At 49.9% G+C, this 19,795-nt stretch overlaps 6 protein-coding genes across 9 annotated transcripts; 4 read left to right on the top strand and 2 right to left on the bottom strand.

The window, feature by feature from the left end:
* Positions 1-183: 183 nt before the first annotated feature.
* Positions 184-1,495, top strand: LOC111070570. Its single transcript, XM_022361232.2, has 2 exons — positions 184-518; positions 945-1,495. The coding sequence occupies exons 1-2, from the start codon at positions 510-512 to the stop codon at positions 1,395-1,397; spliced, it is 462 nt and encodes a 153-aa protein (XP_022216924.1). The 5' UTR covers positions 184-509; the 3' UTR covers positions 1,398-1,495.
* A 904-nt stretch (positions 1,496-2,399) lies between these two features.
* On the bottom strand, positions 2,400-6,424 carry LOC111070538 (DNA-directed RNA polymerase II subunit RPB2). The gene is given in 5 exon segments (XM_022361154.2): positions 2,400-2,899; positions 2,963-3,897; positions 3,962-6,107; positions 6,109-6,131; positions 6,251-6,424. Coding segments are annotated over 5 exon segments (3,531 nt in total). The 5' UTR covers positions 6,273-6,424; the 3' UTR covers positions 2,400-2,494.
* A 196-nt stretch (positions 6,425-6,620) lies between these two features.
* LOC111070564 (RPII140-upstream gene protein) lies at positions 6,621-7,757 on the top strand. The gene is made up of 4 exons (XM_022361221.2): positions 6,621-6,887; positions 6,952-7,117; positions 7,179-7,267; positions 7,333-7,757. Exons 1-4 carry the CDS (start codon positions 6,715-6,717, stop codon positions 7,688-7,690), a joined length of 786 nt encoding a protein of 261 aa, XP_022216913.1. The 5' UTR covers positions 6,621-6,714; the 3' UTR covers positions 7,691-7,757.
* LOC111070555 (twinfilin) lies at positions 7,706-9,374 on the bottom strand. Its single transcript, XM_022361210.2, has 4 exons — positions 9,217-9,374; positions 9,080-9,157; positions 8,225-9,000; positions 7,706-8,170 (listed from the first exon to the last, which is right to left on the bottom strand). The coding sequence occupies exons 1-4, from the start codon at positions 9,239-9,241 to the stop codon at positions 8,012-8,014; spliced, it is 1,038 nt and encodes a 345-aa protein (XP_022216902.1). The 5' UTR covers positions 9,242-9,374; the 3' UTR covers positions 7,706-8,011.
* A 320-nt stretch (positions 9,375-9,694) lies between these two features.
* Positions 9,695-11,861, top strand: LOC111070545 (abl interactor 2). Of its 4 annotated transcripts, none has more exons than XM_022361178.2 (7): positions 9,695-9,838; positions 10,015-10,381; positions 10,443-11,068; positions 11,131-11,218; positions 11,301-11,312; positions 11,390-11,577; positions 11,637-11,861. In XM_022361178.2, the coding sequence occupies exons 2-7, from the start codon at positions 10,026-10,028 to the stop codon at positions 11,798-11,800; spliced, it is 1,434 nt and encodes a 477-aa protein (XP_022216870.1). In that variant the 5' UTR covers positions 9,695-9,838; positions 10,015-10,025; the 3' UTR covers positions 11,801-11,861. The 4 variants fall into 4 exon arrangements, with proteins under 4 accessions (XP_022216870.1, XP_022216859.1, XP_022216889.1 ...); XM_022361167.2 differs by having other exon boundaries at positions 11,128-11,218; XM_022361197.2 differs by lacking the exon at positions 11,301-11,312 and having other exon boundaries at positions 9,696-9,838.
* A 1,776-nt stretch (positions 11,862-13,637) lies between these two features.
* Positions 13,638-19,753, top strand: LOC111069030 (kinesin-like protein KIF19). The gene is made up of 6 exons (XM_022358911.2): positions 13,638-13,834; positions 17,039-17,215; positions 17,277-18,717; positions 18,770-18,918; positions 18,975-19,318; positions 19,384-19,753. Exons 2-6 carry the CDS (start codon positions 17,105-17,107, stop codon positions 19,589-19,591), a joined length of 2,253 nt encoding a protein of 750 aa, XP_022214603.2. The 5' UTR covers positions 13,638-13,834; positions 17,039-17,104; the 3' UTR covers positions 19,592-19,753.
* The last annotated feature ends 42 nt before the right edge of the window (positions 19,754-19,795 follow it).

The raw sequence follows: 19,795 nt of genomic DNA, 5'->3' as shown, positions 1-19,795 counted from the left end.
GATTGATAAATATTGTATGCTGATAGCATTGACCCGTGCGGATCTCCGACCTACTGATCAATTACTAGCACAAATAATGAGTGATCTCCCAGCAGCCACAGCAGCATCTCTGGGCCGTCTTTGGCGTTGCGTTTGCACAACATTTTTGCAATTTGTTGACAGCTCTGCTGGAAGCTCTGCTGCTACTCGTGACTCCGTGGAACTTCAGTCCCATCCGATCCGACTCCAGAGTCAGCCTCTGCCTCTGCTTTGGTGGTAAATGAAGTTCGCTTGGCCTTGTCGCACGCCAGTCTGCCTCTGACATTTGCACGTCGCGCTTCATCGTCTGCGTTCCGTCTGCGCCGCCGTCTCCGACTTCTGTGATATTTCTATTTTATTGGCCAAAAGAGCAAGCAAGAGTGCCGAAAATACAAAATAACAACAACAAAAAGGCGAACCAAAGCCGCTTACAATATCAGAAAATTTGATTTTTGTTGAGCGAACTTGAGCTGTGATTTATATCAAACGCAATGAAAACGGTAATTCAAAGACAAGAATCGATCCATAAAGAGTGTCGAATCACCCCATCAAAGTGTGTGTTTTGACTGGAAGCGATGATTCCGGTTGGTCACATTTCTCAATTAGCTGAATCAGATCTGGAGATCAATTCGATATAATTAGATATGCAAATCGCTGCTTTATCGCTGCTTAAACTTACGACTTGGTGCTATATTTTTGTCAAGATTTATCACCATGGGGATGAAGTAATGTTGGGCATTGATTTTAGCTTTTATAGACTACTTCGAGGGAAATCAGGAAACCTCTCCATTCAATTAAACGTCTCACAACTCTAAAGTTATCTTTTCAGTTGTGGTATAGAGTAATTTTTAGGCATAGCAGATCTCACGATTACTGACTTTCCTCTAATATATTTCTAACAGCTTCTTTATTTTGTCTCCTCCTAGCTCTGCTCTTTCCTTCGTCACACACTCAGCCTTGTTCTGCTGATGGTTTCCATACAGTCGTCCTGGGCAGCTCCTGCTCTGCGCTTCAGCGATAACGAGGTGGATGAACTGGAGGCATATCCCACATCGCCCAGCCAAGTGCTGCCTATCCAGCCGCTGCTCATCTATCCGCAACAAAGGGCCAATCTCTACCAGGCACGCACCTTGGGGGGCAACGATGATAGGGACATCATTTTCGTGAAGCTGCTGCAGGACAAGTCCAGTGGCTACCGGCCCAAGCAGCAGCGCCTTGTCATGGAGGAGGAGAAACCCGCGCAGCGCAAGGAGCTGGGCCTGAAGGACTTCTTCTATGTGAAGGCCCACACAAACGGGCGCTTCAGTCACGAGCGCCTGAAGGTCTACAGAGTGCCCGAGTTCTACGCCATCAGTGTGTTCCGCAACGGAGACACATAAGCAGGGAGGAAGGGTGGCGAGAATGCGCTGCATCTTAACGATGCACAGAAGTAATTTAAGTTATTTTTAAGACGCTATAAATAAATACCATACCTCAGGAATGCTTAAGAGCAGCTCTCCTTATTGCTGCAGGGGGGCTGAACCTCTTATGAGAGACACTTTGCGTGAGGATTTACACGCAATTTCAATTATTCATCAAACAAGGCAAAGGCGCTCCCGCTCGGATCAGTCTGCAGAATGATGGGTGTCAGCGTCGCCTTCGCCGTCGCCATCGCCATCAGCATCAACATTCGCATCAACATGGACTCAGACATGAACTTTGCTGGGGCTGGGGAGCCACGTCAAGCGGCAATTAATAACTGTCACTCAATTGGCGGCTTCGGCGCACGTCGAACTAAAGCTCCAACCTCCACCCTCCAGCACCTGCCTCCAGCCACAGCTCCACCTCCATCTCCAGCAGCAACAAAGAACTAATCCCTTTTGTCATTGAGCGGCACCGACCGCGGGCCAAAGCATTACGTCAAAATCAAAGAAAGCAACAAAAGCATAAACAAAGCATAAATCGAAATGGAAATGCTTTCTACTGAAAGTCGAACTGTGGATACACTCAAAGCAGTGTCTAGACATTTAAAAATAGCTAATGAATAGTATATGCATAAGAATCCGCTTAGAACCCATATACCTGGAATTATCTACGCATCATCCATCATGATCGGATAATTTTTGTAGACAGAATTTACTCACTTTATTATTATTATATTTTATTGATAAATGATCAGTTTACATCCCAAGTCTTCCAGCATAGGCCTTATACCCGATTGAAAGCAATGCGAAATAAGTAAATAAATCACATCCCATTTGAAACTCTTCAACTCTTGTCAGACTTTCGCCCAAAAATAATTGTAGGCACGTCTGGTGGCGTCTTTAAAATGCAGCCCAGGCATTTGCTCCACATGGGCGACAGAGAGACAATGGAGACCCGTCAGACAGAAAGAAATTGAGTGTCAATTATGGTAATTTAATAATTAACTGCTAATGGGAGCTGCTGGGAGGAGCTCCCCAATCTGGGGCCTAGGGCAATTAAGCGCAGCGCTCTGTCAGTTGACCATCAGACGGGGCGCAATGTTCATGGACATCAGCTCCTGGAAGAGCAGCTTGGCCGCGTAGGGGAGGCGCACCTGGGAGATTTGCGTCTTGTTCTTGCAGCCCTTGCACTCGAACGTATTATTGCGCAGATTGGCAATGGCGATCAGGCCGCAGAAATTACAGATATGGACGCGATACGGATCGGAAACCTCAAAGAGACGCTCCCTAAGGAATTGGGCGGCGCCGTGAGAGATCTGGCAATCACGCTCCATCTCACCGAAACGCAGGCCGCCGTCACGGGCTCTGCCCTCCATAGGCTGTCGCACCAGAATCTGGACAGGGCCGCGGGCACGTGAATGGATCTTGTCGTCCACCATATGCTTCAGACGCTGATAGTATGTGGGTCCCAAGAATACCTAAAGCAGAAGGGCATTTCCATTGAAAGAGAGCTCACAAATGGAAGTGTGTATGGGACTCACCTGGGCATTGATCTTGCGTCCTGTGTGGCCATTGTACATGACCTCGTTGCCACGCAGATGATAGCCGTACTCCTGCAGGAACGTGGAGATCTTCTGCACGTTGACGGCATCGTTGAAGGGCGTGGCATCACCGATTTCTCCCTTGTTGGAACCCAGCTTGCCCTGCAGGCACTCGATTAAATGCCCGATTGTCATACGAGAGGGGATGGCATGGGGATTGATGATGATATCGGGGGCCAGTCCCTCGCATGTGAAGGGCATATCCTCCTGCCGATACTGGATGCCGCACGTTCCCTTCTGCCCGTGACGAGAGGCAAACTTGTCGCCGATCTGTGGTATGCGCACGGAGCGCACACGAATCTTGCAGAACTTATAGCCCTCGCTGTTGAGGGTCAGCATCACCTGGTCCACGATGCCCGTCTCGGAGTTACGCAGGAAGGTGGAGGCATCTCGCTTGGCAAACCTCTTCGTGTTGCTGTCCAGCTCGTCATCGTTTTCCGGCAGGGTGATGGTCTTTCCAATCACCACATCGTCACCAGAGACACGAATGCCAGGGGCTATGATGCCGTCGTCGTCCAGTTTGTCGTAGTGGGCATTCCGCATGCCCTGGCAGGTGCCGCGATGGGGTTTCTCAAAGTTCTCCTCCTGATCGCCCACCCGCTTGTTCTCCGAATCCTTGTACGACCGGTAGAACACCGATCGGAAGAATCCTCGCTCCACCGCCGAGGCATTCAGGATGACAGAATCCTCCTGGTTGTAGCCCGTGTAGCAGAGAATGGCCACAATCGAATTGATGCCGGCGGGCAGCTCTCTGAAGCGCAGATACTCCATAGATCGTGTGGTGACCAGCGGCTTCATGGGATAGTACAGCACATGGGCGAGCGTGTCCATCCGCACATGGAAGTTGGTGATGTACACGCCCATGGCTTGTTTGCCTGTGGAAGGGGGAGAGGAGTATAAGAACAAGATTGATACTCCAAAGGGGATTGGATGCCTTACCCATAGCACTTTGATAGGTGTTACGCGGACTCTGGTTGTGATCGGGGAAGGGTATAATGGAGGCGCAGACGCCCAGGATCATGGCGGGATGAATCTCGCAGTGCGTATAGGTCGTACAGTAGGCATAGTCCTTGTCCTGTTTGAGATCGTAAGGCGACATGGCAATCATGACCGTCTCCTCCTCAAGGGTATCGATGTACTCCACCACGCCGGAGGCCACCAGCACCTGCCAGCTGTAGTTGTTGTAGTCGCGCTCCTTCAACATCTCCACATGGGTTTTCTTCAGCAGCAGCGATCCATTCTCCACGATCAGCAGCGGCCGACAGATGCGACCCGCATCCGTGTAGATTCGAATCTCTCGATCGCGAATATCTCGGATCATGGACACCTCCGACACGATGATGTCCATCTGGCGACGCAGTTTTCGGAGCGTGGCCATCAGCTGCTCGGGATCCCGATGGATGCCCACCCAGCAGCCGTTCACAAAGATCTTGGTGGCATCCGCAATCGCCGAAGGTGCAATCTCCTCCAGATTCTCCATGGACCACTCCTCCAAGAACTCCAGAATGGGCGACGGCTGTGAGCCCACGGATATGTAGGCCATCAGAGCCAGATTCTTGACCAAACCGACGGCGGCTCCCTCTGGAGTCTCGGCGGGACACAGCATGCCCCAGAGCGTGTTGTGCAGCTGGCGGGGCTTCGCCAACTTTCCGTCGCGGCCGATGGGCGAGTTGACGCGACGCAAATGGGACAGGGTCGAGGCGAAGGTCAGGCGGTTCAGCACCTGGGAGACACCGGCACGCGCCTGATGGGCTTTTTTCTGGTCGCCCCAGTTGCCGGTGGCCAGGGAGTAGCGCAGGCCGTCGGTAATGATGTTCGTCTTGATGGCCAGCTCCAGATTGAAATCCTTTCCGCGATCGATGAACTTTTGTGTGTACATGCGCACCTCCTTCATCAGGTTCTTGAAGAGGCCGCGGAAGAGGAAGGCCAGCAGGGGTCCGGCCAGATCCAGGCGCTTGTTGCCGTAGTGATCGCGATCGTCCAGCTCCCGGCGACCCAGCGAGGCCAGCAGCAGGCGGTGCACCATATAGCCGAGGAAATACGCTTTCTTTGTCTCGCAGAAATCGGAGACTCCCACATGGGGCAGCATTTCCTTCTGCAGGATCTCCTTGGCGTACTTTATACGCTTGTCCTTCGTCACTCCAGGACGGGCGCCACGTGCTCCGATGAAGTTGAGGGCCACATTCTGCTCCTGCACCACGAAGGCCTCGTCCAGCGATGGCTTCACCATTTCCATCATCTCCGGATCGTCGAAGTCGTAGATGATGTGCTCGAGGATGTCGCGATCGGCTACGAAGCCCAGGGCACGGAACACAATCATAATGGGTATTTCCTGCTTGATGTACGGCAGGATGGCAATGATTCTCTGTCCAATGGCGGACTTCTTGATGTTCTGCGATCCTCGCGCCATCATGTTCACCCACAGCGTGGAAGTGGGTCGCGAGCTGTGCTCCAGACAGGAGCGTATCTCCGTCTTGAAGGCATACTTGCCATCCTTCATGCTGAACACATACACGGTGTTTGTGGCCATCTTCTCCTGGGCAATCAGCACCTTCTCGGAGCCGTTGATGATGAAGTAGCCGCCGGGATCCAGCGGGCACTCGTTCAACTCGGTCAAATCACGATCCGTCAGCTGGGAGAGCAGGCAGTAGGTGGATCTCAGCATAATGGGAATCTTGCCGATGAAGGTCTTCTGGTGCTGCGTCTCCACGGGATCTAGGCCTTCCACATTCTTTGTCTTTGTGATGTCCACGTACAGGGGGGCCGAGTAGGTGAGGTTTCGCAGACGCGCCTCGTTCGGCATCATGGGACTGGGCGAACCATCCTTCTCCCAATGCGTCGGCTTCGACAGATAGATCTGTTCGAACTTAAGCGAGAATCTTGGCGGCGTCTCCACCTCCCCGGATGTGTGCTGTGCCTCTGCCTGCAGCTCGATGGCCGGCGAGTCCTCCACAATGCGTTGCACAGACATCTGAATGAACTCATCGAAGCTGTCCAGCTGCTGCCGCACCAGACCCTTCTCATCGAAGTAAGCGTTGATCACGATCCAGCAGGCCTCCTGCCACAGCTCGTGGGAGATCTCCTCTGGCATTCTCCTCCTCGAACAGCTCTGCAATGACATATTTATTAGCAAAAAATTATAGAAAAACACGAACGGAGCGCTAGTGCTCCATCGCCGCCATGTTAATTTTTGCCGCAGCGTGCCTTGTGGCATCTTTTTTTCCACACCTTCTTCGTTGTCGTACATCATCTTGTCGAGTTTGCTAGAGTGCGAGAGCACTTAAAGCGTATTAATAAATATTGATATATCGATTTAATCTTATTTAAACTATAAAAACACACAATATTTCACAACAATTCTTGGCAAAAACCGCGTTCGGCGGCGTTTTGTCTTGCAGTGTTGGACAGCGCGCATTCTAAAACAATAACAAGAATTATGTTATTTTAATATGCTAAATTTGTTACGCAAACTAAACTGATCTGTGTAAAAATGGAAATATTAAATATTACAAATCATTAAATTATGCAATATATTATTTTATTGGACATTTTCAGTTTAAATAAATATGCGTTTGAAGACACTCCAACTGAGTCCGCATCACTTTGCAGCACTAAAAAAACAGCCGGGCAACAGCTGGTCTTTCGCATGTTTTCCTCCTTTTCTTGTTATTCAACGCAACGCAGATTTTCGAATGAGTTTTTTAAGAAAAGGCGGCCGGTTTTTGATTGCCGGCATAGTGCCGGCCATACAGGATTCCCCTGATGACATCGTCGACAAGGAGAACAAAACCTACAAAGCCTATTTGGCCAGCAAACCGCCAGATGAGACCGGTCTCGAACGTCTGAAGCATATGTTCACAATTGAGTGGGTAAAATGTTGATAATAAGAAGTATTCCACGGCTAATGATACTTATCCATGGTTAAACAGTGAATTTGGCAGCATATCCTCCGAGCTGAACTCTATTTACCAGGCTGGCTTCCTTGGCTTCCTTATTGGAGCCATCTACGGCGGCGTTACACAATCGCGGGTGAGCTACATGAATTTCATGGAGAACAATCAGGCCACGGCCTTTAAATCCCACTTTGATGCCAAGGTGAGTGCCTGCACTACACTTTTGTGTGCTCTAGTCCTTTAGCTTTGAGTTTTGATTACAGAAAAAACTGCAGGATGAGTTCACAGTGAATTTCGCCAAAGGTGGCTTCAAATGGGGCTGGCGTATGGGTCTTTTCACGACCTCCTACTTGTGAGTGCCTCCTACCATCAACTGAGACGAGATCCCAATTGACTTACGTCCTCTCTCGATTCCAGTGGCATCATCACCTGCATCTCTGTTTACCGCGACAAATCCTCCATTTACGAATACCTCGCCGCTGGCTCCATAACCGGTGCTACATACAAAATGAATCTGGGTCTTCGGGGCATGGCTGCTGGCGGCATAATCGGTGGCTTCCTGGGCGGAATTGCTGGCGTGACTTCCCTGCTGCTGATGAAGGCCTCGGGCACATCCATGCAGGAGGTACGATACTGGCAGTACAAGTGGCGAGTAAATCGCGACGACAACATTCAGGCGGCATTCAAGAAGATGTCCGAGGACGAAGACCCCGCGCTGTTCAAGGCCCACGACAATCGCGTACCCGAAGAGGTGTCCCTGGACTCGGTTAAGTAAAATGTTGAAAAAGTGTAGACTTAGATCAGAGTTTAATTTAAATAAATTGCATATATGTCCATTTAAAGTTAGACAGAAATACATTTAAGGAAGCCCACAATGGCTGCTGCTATGCGTTGTTTCAGTTGATGCCTAGTGCAACTAAGGATTTGGATACGTTTCAAGATACAGATACAGATACATGGAGACATGGGTACGGAAGACACAACATAGAGAAGAGACGAGAAGACTTGCATGCTGACACGAAATAAATTAAATGCTTTGCTAGGAAATCGAAAGTTGAAGGTGGAGGAGAGCATTGACTCGGTGGGGTATTGCGATTCAGACTTGGTCTTCGTTGGAGGGACGCGTGAGGCGCTTGGCGCCCCGATTCGGTGGGCCCTTGGGCTTGGCAAATGCCGGACGATGCAATATCTTCTTTGGATGCAGCTCGTCTAACAGGTAGGCTTCAGTCAACTCGTTGCCGTTGTCGATTTCCAGCTGGAGGAGCGAAAGATTAGACAAGCAATCGGAATGACAGGTTTTTCCACTTACCTTTTTAACCACATCGACTCCCATTGCCGCCAGCTGCTCGAGGAACGGTGCCTTGCAGCTGGAGTACATCATGCGCTCGCGCACTGAGCACGTGTAGCCGGGCATGGAGTAGACAAACACATATGACTCCTGGTAGTCGCCCTCGTGGGTGTGCCTGAACAGGAACAGATGATAGCGGGCATGATCCTCGGGCACCTGCTTGGGCAGAGCGCTAAGCTCCACCTGGGCCGCATGGGCGACATGGATGCGCTCCTCCTCCAGATCGATGCGAAACTGCAAGTAGTCGTAGTTGCCACGCACCAGATCTTGCACAGCGGCCACCGTGGCATCCGTTAGGGGGCAGGAGATCCCGCCGAGTGTCTGGTGCCGTGTGTTCGTGCTGATTTCGGTGTGGACCTCCGTCTTGCGCAACTCCTTGAGCTCCTCCTCGCGCATGGTGAGCGGTGCGGGAGCCGCAAAGTCCCGCTTGTGCTTGCGGTAGCCCTCCAGCGTGGTCTCCTCCAGAGTGGTGGCGTGCAGCTCCTCTGTGATGTACGCGGACCCGAACTCCGTCTTGAGCGTGGCCTTGGTGGAGGCATACACCATCTTTTGGCGTATACTGGCAGCGTCCGGGATCCAGCTGATCAGCAGCCAGCTGTGACCCAGCGGTATCTTCGCGTCCAGCCGGTACAATATGTAGCAGGGCACATTCTCCTCCAGCAGCGGCCCCAACAGCTTATCGTAGTCGCGCTCCCAATCCTTCTTCGCATCAGCTGTGGCGCTACAGCTGAGCTGTTCTGTGGGGGCGGAAGAGAGGCCGGAAGCCGTGTGCTTATCACTGGATACACAGTATATTTATCGTGTATATATACTCACCATTCTCTATGGATACTTTAAGCACTCGCAATTTTCCATTTTTGGCCTTTCCAAACAGCTTTGCCAGTTGCTCATTGGCTGCGGGAGCACAAAGGAATGTTAATCTTGGGTTTTATTAGGTGTAGATAAGAACGTACCTCGGATTCCCGTTTGGTGAGACATTTTAAATGCAGCTAGCTAAATTTACCGAAAAAAAATTATTACTAATGCTGACCAGTGTGACCGACCATAACGAAATTTATCGTCTCACTTTCAAAATATACTGTAAATATACTGTATTGTATTGCATGCTGTGTGTATTGGAAAACATAAAGCCAGTAGACGTTTCTAGAAAAGGCTAGAAACACAAACTTTGCGTTTTGTCTCTCATCCTATCTCCTTCTATTATGAGAATTAATTAAATAAGAAATACTTGAAACCCGATACCATCGAAGAAAGTGCAAGGTGTGCGACGTAAAAGAGAGAGAACGATTTCCAGAATATTATATGTTGTATGGGAAAATAACGTAGTACGAGTAAAATAATTATGATATAATGTAGTATTGTTACTCTGAAATACGACCATTCATTGCACTTATTTAATATACCTGGTACGATCGATAGTGCCATACGCTATTTCGATAGCAGCTCGTTAGTGTAATCGATTTTCACGCTGTGCTTGGTAAAATGTAAAGGAAAAGTGCATTTAATTTTAATTGCATTTAACGCGACCAAATCGACACAAAAAAGCATTTATAGTGCAAGCGCATAGTAAATAAAGTGAGTAGTAATTAGGTTTCGGCGTTTATCCACGGTCTAGTGGGCAATCAGAGTGGCTCTGTCGCTGGCGCAGCATTCGCAGTCGCTGCCGACGTCAGCAGAGGCCAGTCACCGCCCCAAATGTTTACATGCCATGAAAAACGAAGCAAAGCTGATGGTTTTTTCCTCTTGGACAGCATCCACACCCATGTTAACCGAAGCCCCCATGGCCAGTGACAACATAATGGACGAACTAGCATCTTTGATACGCACCGAGATCCCCGACGGCCGCCAGAGCCTGCGAGACAGCTACACCAATCTCGAGAGGGTGGCTGACTACTGCGAGGACACCTACTATCGGGCGGAAAACAAGAAGGGGGCTCTGGAGGCCACCAAGAACTACACCACCCAATCGCTGGCCAGCGTCGCCTACCAGATCAACACCCTTGCATATAGCTACATGCAGCTCCTCGAACTGCAGGCCCAGCAGCTCAGCGAAATGGAGTCGCAGATGAATCACATCGCCCAGACGGTGCACATTCACAAGGAGAAGGTGGCCAGGAGGTAAGAGGAGTGTTGTGTGTGTGCCCTGTGTCCTTTTCGATATTGAAACCTTTGCTTCCAGGGAAATTGGCGTCTTGACGGCCAACAAAGTGAGCTCGCGGCAATTCAAGATCGTGGCCCCCATCAATCCGGAGAAGCCCATCAAGTATGTGCGCAAGCCGATCGACTACTCGATTCTGGACGAGATCGGGCATGGCATCAATTCTGCCCAGCATCAGGTGCGTCAGAAGCACCGCGGCTCCAGCCATGGGTCTGTGCAATCCCTAATACCGCCTTCGGTGGGTCCGCCGCCCACCACCAAGCCACCGACGCCGCCGCAAATGTCGCGTGCCGGCAACACGGGTACCCTGGGCAAGTCGGTGAGCAATACCGGGACGCTGGGCAAGAGCTCACGAGAGTATCGCACTCCGCCGGTGGTCAATCCGCCGCAGGTGCCCTCGCACTACGCCCCCAACTATCCCATCGGGCATCCGAAGCGCATGTCGACGGCCTCGTCCAGCACCACGATGACCACCACCACCATGGGCGGAGGGGCAGCAGGCAATGAGCGTGCCGCGGGATACAGTGCGCTGCCCATGCCCCCGAGCCAGCAGATAGCCACGCACGTAAATCTACCCTCGGCGGGTATGATGCAATCGCTGCCACCACCGCCGCCTACCACCTACGACGACAGGAGCAGTATGCCACGTGAGTTAGCTTCAAATGATGACCCGAGCGAAGGCTAATAATCGCTTCCTGATATTTAGCAGCTCCTCCTTCGCCGCTGACGGTGTCGCAGCACGAGATGACCGAGCAGAGCCACATCGGAATGCACACGCTGGGACGCAATATCAACAGGTAAGTCGCATCCCGCCACCCTGCATCCCTGCATCTGCCTGTATATGTAACTCATTTCATTGTTCTCTATGCAACACCCAAGGAATCCGAATCGGTAAATTGCATGCTAATTCATTATGTTCCCACATATTTATGTTCCCAGCACTTGATTAACCCTTGACTTTGCCACAGGAATCATTTCAGCTTAAATTTTGCACGTCCGGGCTCGCAGTCACCGCCCTTGCCGCCACCGCCGCCGCCAGAGGATGAGCACCAGGACTTTGGCAGGCCACGCACCTCGACGGGCCCCCAACTGGCGCCCATTGTGCCCGAGGATCAGAATTTGCCTGGCTGGGTACCCAAGAACTTTATAGAAAAGGGTGAGGCGGATCCCTGAGGGAAACACTGTAAAACATAATATTTATTAAATTTATTTCAGTGGTGGCCATTTATGACTACTATGCGGACAAGGATGATGAGCTCAGCTTCCAGGAGAGCTCGGTGCTGTATGTGCTGAAGAAGAATGACGATGGCTGGTGGGAGGGCGTCATGGATGGCGTGACCGGCCTCTTTCCGGGCAACTATGTGGAGCCCTGCGTCTAATTAGAGCTGCTGCTGCTGCGGCTGCGGCTGCTTCGTATTCTAAAAACATGCCAACCCATTACAATAATCTGCATTATCTGGTCTGTTCCCGTCTTCAGTCGTTCCCAAAGGATATCCCAGAACTTTACTAAACTCTTTTTGTGTGTGTTTCTTTGGAGACTCTGAAGACCGGAACAGACTCGTTTGACAATGACGATAACGATTTTGAGCATATTTTGATAAGGACAATTATACAATTACACATACACACACACAAACACACATACATAGGCACAAGCCGCGAGAGAGCAAGTATTCCATTAACAGACATCAGCCTCAAGCTGCATTTAGTCTAATATCAAGCCAAGCACAGGATCCATTGTCCACGCTCTGAATTGCTGAATGGGAGATTCGGAGCACATTTGTGACCGCATTTAGCAGAGCCCAGAGCCCAAAGCCTGCTGCAAACTCAAACTATTTACACTTTAGTAGCAGAAAATATTGCAAAAAGTTAATAATTAATAACGAAAGACATTCGAAGCCTATATTTAGACGAATTCATGTCCTGACCACCCAAACCCGACCGCATCCGCAACCAATCCAAATATTTGCCCACAGTTATGTCAAGCGATTTTTCTTTGTTTGTTTGCCTTCCGCTTGGATTAAAATTTTTACCCCCCCTTGGATCGGCCCAGTCCATCCAGCAATAATGCCGTAGGTTATATAAATTTCAGTTAGCATTTAATTCGTTAGATATGCGTATTCGTTTGCGTTTTGCTTTTGCCTTTGTCTGCACTTTTAAGAACCGCAACGAGAATATATAAATATTTTTTGCAATTAAATATTTAGTCGAAATGGAATATGGAAAATGGAATTGCCCAAAAACGGAATCAAATCAAATCTATACACAATATGCAAAACGCTCTACCATGTACTCGTACCCCTATTTGTATTCGTATGAATAATAGCTAATAAAAAATTTCAATTACTAGACCGTGCCAGTCCTTGTACACACTTGACCGTGCAATTTGTCGTGACCTTCACGTGTGTGTGCGCGCCCATAAAAGAAAATTTGTTAATTGGAGGGAGGCCCTGCCAAAATGTGAAATGCAAATGAAAATCCTTGGACATGCATCCATTCGGGGGAGTGATGGATGGGGATGGGAGGTATACATGGATATAGGTATGCCAACATTCCATTTATTTAGGCCACTCGCCCGAATCAGTCAATCAATCAATCATAATCGTTTCCCCAACAACGAAATCGACATGCTGCTCCATAAACATGTATGCATTTCAATGTCTTGTCCTGTTTTCCCATGGAAAACTTTAAGTTTGCATCAAGGAAATGTACGACTTCTCGGTGATATGTGGAAAATACGCTCGCATTTATTATTTGGGGGAAATACTCGTAGTAGAAGTTGAAGTTGATGTGGCGGAAATGCCTCGCCATTTGGACGTGCCGTCCGACAGACGATTGTGTTAGAGTGATTTGCATAAAATGTGCTGAGAGCCGCGAGAATGCCTTACTTATTTGTCGACAATTATTAAAGTGGACCTCAACAAACGCCAAGCAAGAAATAGTTGTTCGGATCCGACACTTGACCGGCGCACGAAGCGAGGAACGCTCAACTCCTGCTCAAACTCCACCTGAAATGTATGCAAAATGGCGCATTAGCATTTCAACAATTCACAAACGAAAAACAACCCAAAAGGAAGAACCCACACACCCACCTCCCTCGTGCCGTGCCGTCTCTGCCACCCAACCCCAGCACTTGGGCTCGGGGCAGGACACGTCCGTGCTGTGCCTATAATTTCGTTATTTCTGACCAGTTGAGTGTGGTCCGTCGTCGCGAAAGGTTCAGTTCAAGCCGCTTTGCAACTCGGAATTTCATTTTTTTGTAGCCCGAGCCGCAACTGATTCGTCCGTTCACCGGTTTAGTTTCACCTTCCGTTTTCAAAAATCTTTTTGACGGTAAAGTTTTTTCCGTTTTCGGGTGCAGTGACACAGCAAATACCAAGGACCAAAGCGGATATAACGAAACAAAACTATTTGTAAGTGCGCCATTTTGCAGAGGTGCTTCAGAAGTTGTTATCAAATGTTTTCTATATATAATCGATCTTTGAGTCGTCCGTTCTGCAAATACAAGAGAGCCGTGTTCCATGAATGGGGAAACTCTGCAGGAACCGCATTTAATTGACCTACTTGGGGGTTGCCCTATCCTCGGAGTCGCATTTGCCTTCAGCTCAACTGTAAAATATTACATTATTTCATGTCAGAGATTGGGGCCAGACCCCCGTACCCAATCCACCAATCCTCAGTCTCGTAGCCAGCCATTGGCCATTTTGTTGTGTGCCGAATGTGTGAGATATGCGAATACTTTTCGGCCCGACTGTATTTACCAACAATGCGGACAAGTTGGCCCACTTATTGGCTCAAGTTCTTGAGACTTTATCACGCACAGCATTTCGCTACATACCACACGTTTTCATGTTTCCTCCCCCCTTCACTCCGCTCAACTTAATGAAGGTTAAAGTTTTCGCACTTGCATGACGTCACTTAACCTGGAAATGCAGCGCAACAGCAGCCAGGGGGGCTGGTCACTTTACTCGATGAGGATGATAAAAATAGCCAATGGCCACGGCGCTGCCCAGAGAAATGGCTTTCGTGTAATTAAGTAAATCCTGTCCATCAATCACACAGGACTGCTGCGTATACGCAACGTTCTCCCGAGGGTAATTACAGTCTAAAAAACCTTTGGGCAACTTTGGTTGAACTGTGATTAGACGGGGGTGGAACCAGACAAGCGTGCCGAGTTTTCTTTTGAAACCATATACAACTGCTCCAACGATTTGTCAAACATTTCCAATAGGAAAATCTGGTAAACACATTTGTTGAGTCTATAAATTTAAGAAGACATTGAAATCACTGCTTGATTTACATTGGAGTGGGTTCTTATGGGCATTTTACTTCTTCGTATCAATATACATTGCAAGCCCCGACTAATTAAGGTTTAGTTTTCTTTGTTTTATTTGGATCCCAATTTGAAGTATTTGTTAGGCTTTGTCGGATCAATGGTTACAGTCGAAATTTGCCTATTCTTCATTAGACTTCTCATGTCCTACAATTTTCAATGATTTGTCAATGTTAATCTCTGATTTTTATAAAAGAAACTCCATTTGACAGTTGGGAACATTCGAAGCCTTTGAATTACATTAATTTTACTTGTTTTTTTGAATAGTTTCTGCATATATATACCCTTTGGGTTTATTAGTCCACTTTTAGAGTTAAAAACTTTGGATTATTTTGATGTAATGGCTGCTAATAGGTACTGCTTTTTTAAGGCCATATTTCAATTATTTTTTTAACGTTTTAGTGTTTAATTTCCCAAGTAGGATCTTTATCTAAAGCCTCTATTTACCTGGACAAACTCTTTGTTGTGTCTTTTCATTGTTTGGCTCATTAGGCGGCCTATGAAAATCATTAACCATAAAGAGTCTTTGCCACACGCTATTATTTATCTACGGATTGATGCGTTGGAAGTGCCTTCCCCCTGCGATAGTATAGGACTCTGAACCCAGTGGAACAGTGGATCCAGCTCATAAAAGGCACTCAAATAACCACTACCCCTGTTCCAATTCCCACTCCCGATTTCCACTAATGAGCTCCACTATAGTTGAAAAAGAAAACTAAAACGAGGGCGGCCTGTGGTATACAAATATTACCACCTCATTGCCGGGGATCGGGGTTCAGTAGCCCACGGAGAGAGGCAAATCAAAACGCGCCACACCAAAACATTAAAAACATTAGCAACAAAGGCAGACAAAGCCAACCACGCAGCGCTCCCCACGTAGTCCATCCGCCCATTCAACCACTCAACCACCCATAGCATTCCACAGGATATGCCTCCACATGGGCAGTACGCCAGGAGTTCAGCTGTCCACTGGCTGTCGTGTCTGCTGGCAATTTACACAAATTCAATAAACGACAAAAGCCAGTCATACTCGACTCGTGGAATATGAAACGAGAACTGGGAAAAGTGTTGAGGTCCCTCCACTCGCGGTTTGCTTTGGACTCTTTTTTTTGGTGGGTTGGATTTTGTGTGGGAGGATTGGTTTGGCGCTCTCATTAAACTATTTGAATCGATTTTACGTAGTATTATCAAATTAGTTGTGTTGTGGCGGAATCCCTCATCGTTCAACGCGCCCCATTGGTCGCAGTGGAGAAGTCCCTCAAGAGTGTCCCCTACTCGCCTCTACTGCCATGTCCCTTATTGTTGACACTCGAGGCCCGTAATTTGTGTACATATTTGAGGAGAAAGTGCCGCGGATGCTTTCTGGGCTGTTCCATAACATATTCATGACAGCCACTGGACATGGAATTAAAGTTAATAATGTATTTTCACTTGGCACCCACAACACAACTTCGATGGTCACACACGTTTTATAATTAAGCAGCTCTCAGCTAAATTAAATAGTTATGGGAGGGGCTGAAGCGACAGTTTGTGGAGGGAAGCTCAGAGGTAGGTAAATAGGTTTTGGAACAGGCCATCTAATGGATAATGTGATGGACAGCAAAACAAAAGTTGGAAACTAGATTGTAGCTGTCAGTTGATTCCATCATTGACACGAAGACTTTGGATAGTTAAAGAACTTTGGGAATATGCGTTTTGGATTAGAAGAACTTGGAACAGGTAAACATTAACATCGGATAATGGTCCGTGGGGGTGTTGGATGAAAGGAAAGGAAAACAGGGGTTCCAAAATCCATTGATCCTTCCCTTAACACTATTATTTCGTGAGTGTAAAATACCCAAAAATATATGCCAGAATAACCTTCCAGAAGCTTTTAGTGCTTAAACCTTGAAGGTGTTTTAAACCCTAGTGGATAGGTTCATGGGACTTTCCCAGTTCATTGAGTGTTCCCACTCCCGTCGAATAAACTTCAATGATTTGCATGCCAAGACACGCAGAGAGGTGTTTCGGGGTATTCAAGTTCACGGCTTGATTTATGGCTCACGCCAACTCCTCCAGAAGGTAAGCGGGACCCTAAGGACTCCAAGGTGCCCCTGGCCCATGCTTCGAACTCATTCGGGGCAAGACCTTGGCGCGAAAATTTACAAATCCATTAGGACAGCTCGCCAGCGAGGGTGTTGCCGGGCTGATGACATTTTTACGATTGTTGACAACAAATTGACACAATTTGTAATGGTTTTGTTGGTTCCCCATCACCCATCACCCGTTATCCGTCACCCGGCAGGTCATCAGCCAGGCCAGGCGGCACGTGTCCAGCGAAGGGCATTCGTCCAGCGACCATCAATTGGATATGGCGGCCAGTGCGGGAGCTGGCAGCTGGTCGGGCAGTAGCGGAGGAAGCACATCCTCCCAAGGACGAGCCATTGCAACGGCCCAAACCGGACAGGATGAGCGTCTAGTGGTAGGTCGAAGCACGAGATGATATCCACAGGGATATTTAATCCGGAATCCTCTTATTTTAGGTGGCAGTTCGAGTACGTCCCAGTTTGGAGGCCGCTGAACGCTGCATCGAGGTGATCTCCGGAGGATCGCTGCTGTACGACGATGGCGGCAAGAATCGTCCGCGGCAGTACTCGTATGACCATGTGTTCCGGGAGAACGACACACAAGAGCAGGTGTACAAGACAACAACGGCGCCCCTGGTGCGAGATGTCCTCAGCGGCTTCAATGCGGCCGTGTTCGCCTACGGAGCCACTGGATCCGGCAAGACGCACACCATGCTCGGCCCTGTGCCGCGCAAGAAACCAGCGACGGGTGACCGTGCCCCGCCCACCGCCACCGCCGCCGGGTGTGAGGCGGATGTAAGCAGCCAGGACATTGGGCTAATGGTGCGCGCCATCGAGGATATCTTTGCGCACATCGAGTCCGTGGAGGGGGACGGGGCCTGCAAGGTCTCCATCTCGTATCTGGAGATCTACAATGAGCTCATCCGCGATCTACTGAATCCGGGCGGACCGCTGGAGCTGCGCGAGGATAATCGCGGACAGCGGATCACGGTGGCCGGTCTGTCGGAGATCACCACGTCCAGCCGCAAGGAGGTGGTGGGGCTGCTGCTGAAGGGAAACAAGGCTCGGACCATGGAGCCGACGGCCGCCAATCAGACCTCCTCCCGCAGCCACGCCCTGCTCAGCATCACGGTGCAGACGCACACTCCGCTGGGCACCAAGCAGGGGCGTCTCTTCCTCACCGATCTGGCCGGCTCAGAGCGGGCCAAGAAGACCAAGAACCGGGGCAAACGACTCCAGGAGGGAGCCCACATCAACCGCAGTCTCCTGGCGCTGGGCAACTGCATCAACGCGTTGTCCGGCGGCGCCCGCTACGTCAACTACCGCGACTCCAAGCTCACACGCCTGCTGAAGGAGGCACTGAGCGGCCGCTGCAAGACGGTCATGATCGCCCATGTGGCGCCCGAGAGCAAGCACCGCGATGAGACGAAGAACACCCTCGTGTACGCGGATCGGGCCAACAGCATCACCACCAAGCTGCAGAACTCTGTGTACATTGACGAGTTCAAGAACTTCCCCACCAAGCACTACCAGAGCCTGGTCTCGGAGCTACGCGACGAGGTCTCCCGCCTGCGCACCAAAATGCTGACCGATCGGCCACGCAGCGGAAAAGCAGCAGCAGCCGCAGCGACGATGGCGATGGCGATGCCGACGACAGCCAGCATCCAGCAGCCTCCAGTCGAGGTTGAGGAGCCGGACGATCAAAGGAAGACGGAGCTGCGGTACTTGCGGGAACAGATCGTGCTTACCTTCAAGCAGCAGATGAAGCTACGCCGCAAGCTGCTGGAGGCAGAGAGTCATCTGCTGGGCCTTGAACTGGACGCCGAGCGGCAGCATATGATCATCTCCCACTGGCAGGGACGCATTGGCAAGCTCTACGATGCCATGGGCGAAGATGGTAAGTATTCTTTGATGCTGCTCCTTGCAGAGGATTGATATTTCCTCCACAGATGTCGAATCGGAGGGCTCGGTGGCCCTGAAGAATGCCTGGGGCGAGCTGGCGGCCATTGAGAAGGAGAACAGACGCTACAAGGAGATACGCGAACGCACCGAACAGGAGCTGGAGCAATGTCGGCAGAAGGGCGTCAAGCTGGAGGACGTGAGTTTTCACAGTTTCCATATTGTGCCGCAGACTTAATTAGCTTTCAATTTCAGGAGCTGCCAGAGCGGATCACGAGCGACGAGGAGCGGGAACTGCTGGCCCTGCTTTGTCGCGTCCACGAGCTGGAGGCGGACAAGGTGTCCCTGCAGGCGGAGCGACTGGCCCGCCAAGCGGAGCTGCGACGACGTGACCTACAGCTGCTCCGGGCTGAGCGGCAACGACGCCTGTGCGAGGACATCATCAGTTCGCAGCGGCGGCTCATCGAGGAGGGAAACGTGGATCTGCCGGACGAGCTGCGTGAGCTCTACGGCCTCTATCAGCAGGAGATTCATGCGGGCGTCGTCACGCCCAGCACCAGCAGCTACGAGAAAAAGCTGCCGCCCATCTACACAGCGGGGTAAGAGTCAAGTCCCCTTCTGCAATTGGCTCTATGTCCAATGATCCATTTTGCATTTCACACAGATCCGATTCACCAGGCTCTAGCTCCAGCTCGGAGTGGTCTCCGGCCTCTCCTTTGCCGCCCATCGAGATCCACGCGGATCCTGTGGATCGCGTGATGGGTCCGCCCGTAAATCCACGTCTGCCCCGACTAGCCACTGGCACGGCAGGTGGTCCACGACGTTCATCTCTGCGAATGGCCAGGAATACGCATTCGCGGCCGCACCCGTAGGAACGATGGCAGTCCAGGTGCAGTGAACTGGAGGTGCTCAGGAATAGTTGTTACTAAGGGTTAGGATTACACGCGTGTAGGGTGGGTCACCCTGCAGACGGTTTGCTCGAAAAGCTCTACCTAATTATTGTATTATATCTCTTACCAACTTATATCTTATAAACTTATACGTATCTTTGATCATATGAATAAACGAATGGAAAG

Source organism: Drosophila obscura, unplaced genomic scaffold, assembly GCF_018151105.1.
Source record: "Drosophila obscura isolate BZ-5 IFL unplaced genomic scaffold, ASM1815110v1 contig_150, whole genome shotgun sequence".
Taxonomy (NCBI): domain Eukaryota; kingdom Metazoa; phylum Arthropoda; class Insecta; order Diptera; family Drosophilidae; genus Drosophila; species Drosophila obscura.
Note: the sequence above shows the minus strand (reverse complement) of the source record. Positions and strands in the feature narration are given on the sequence as shown.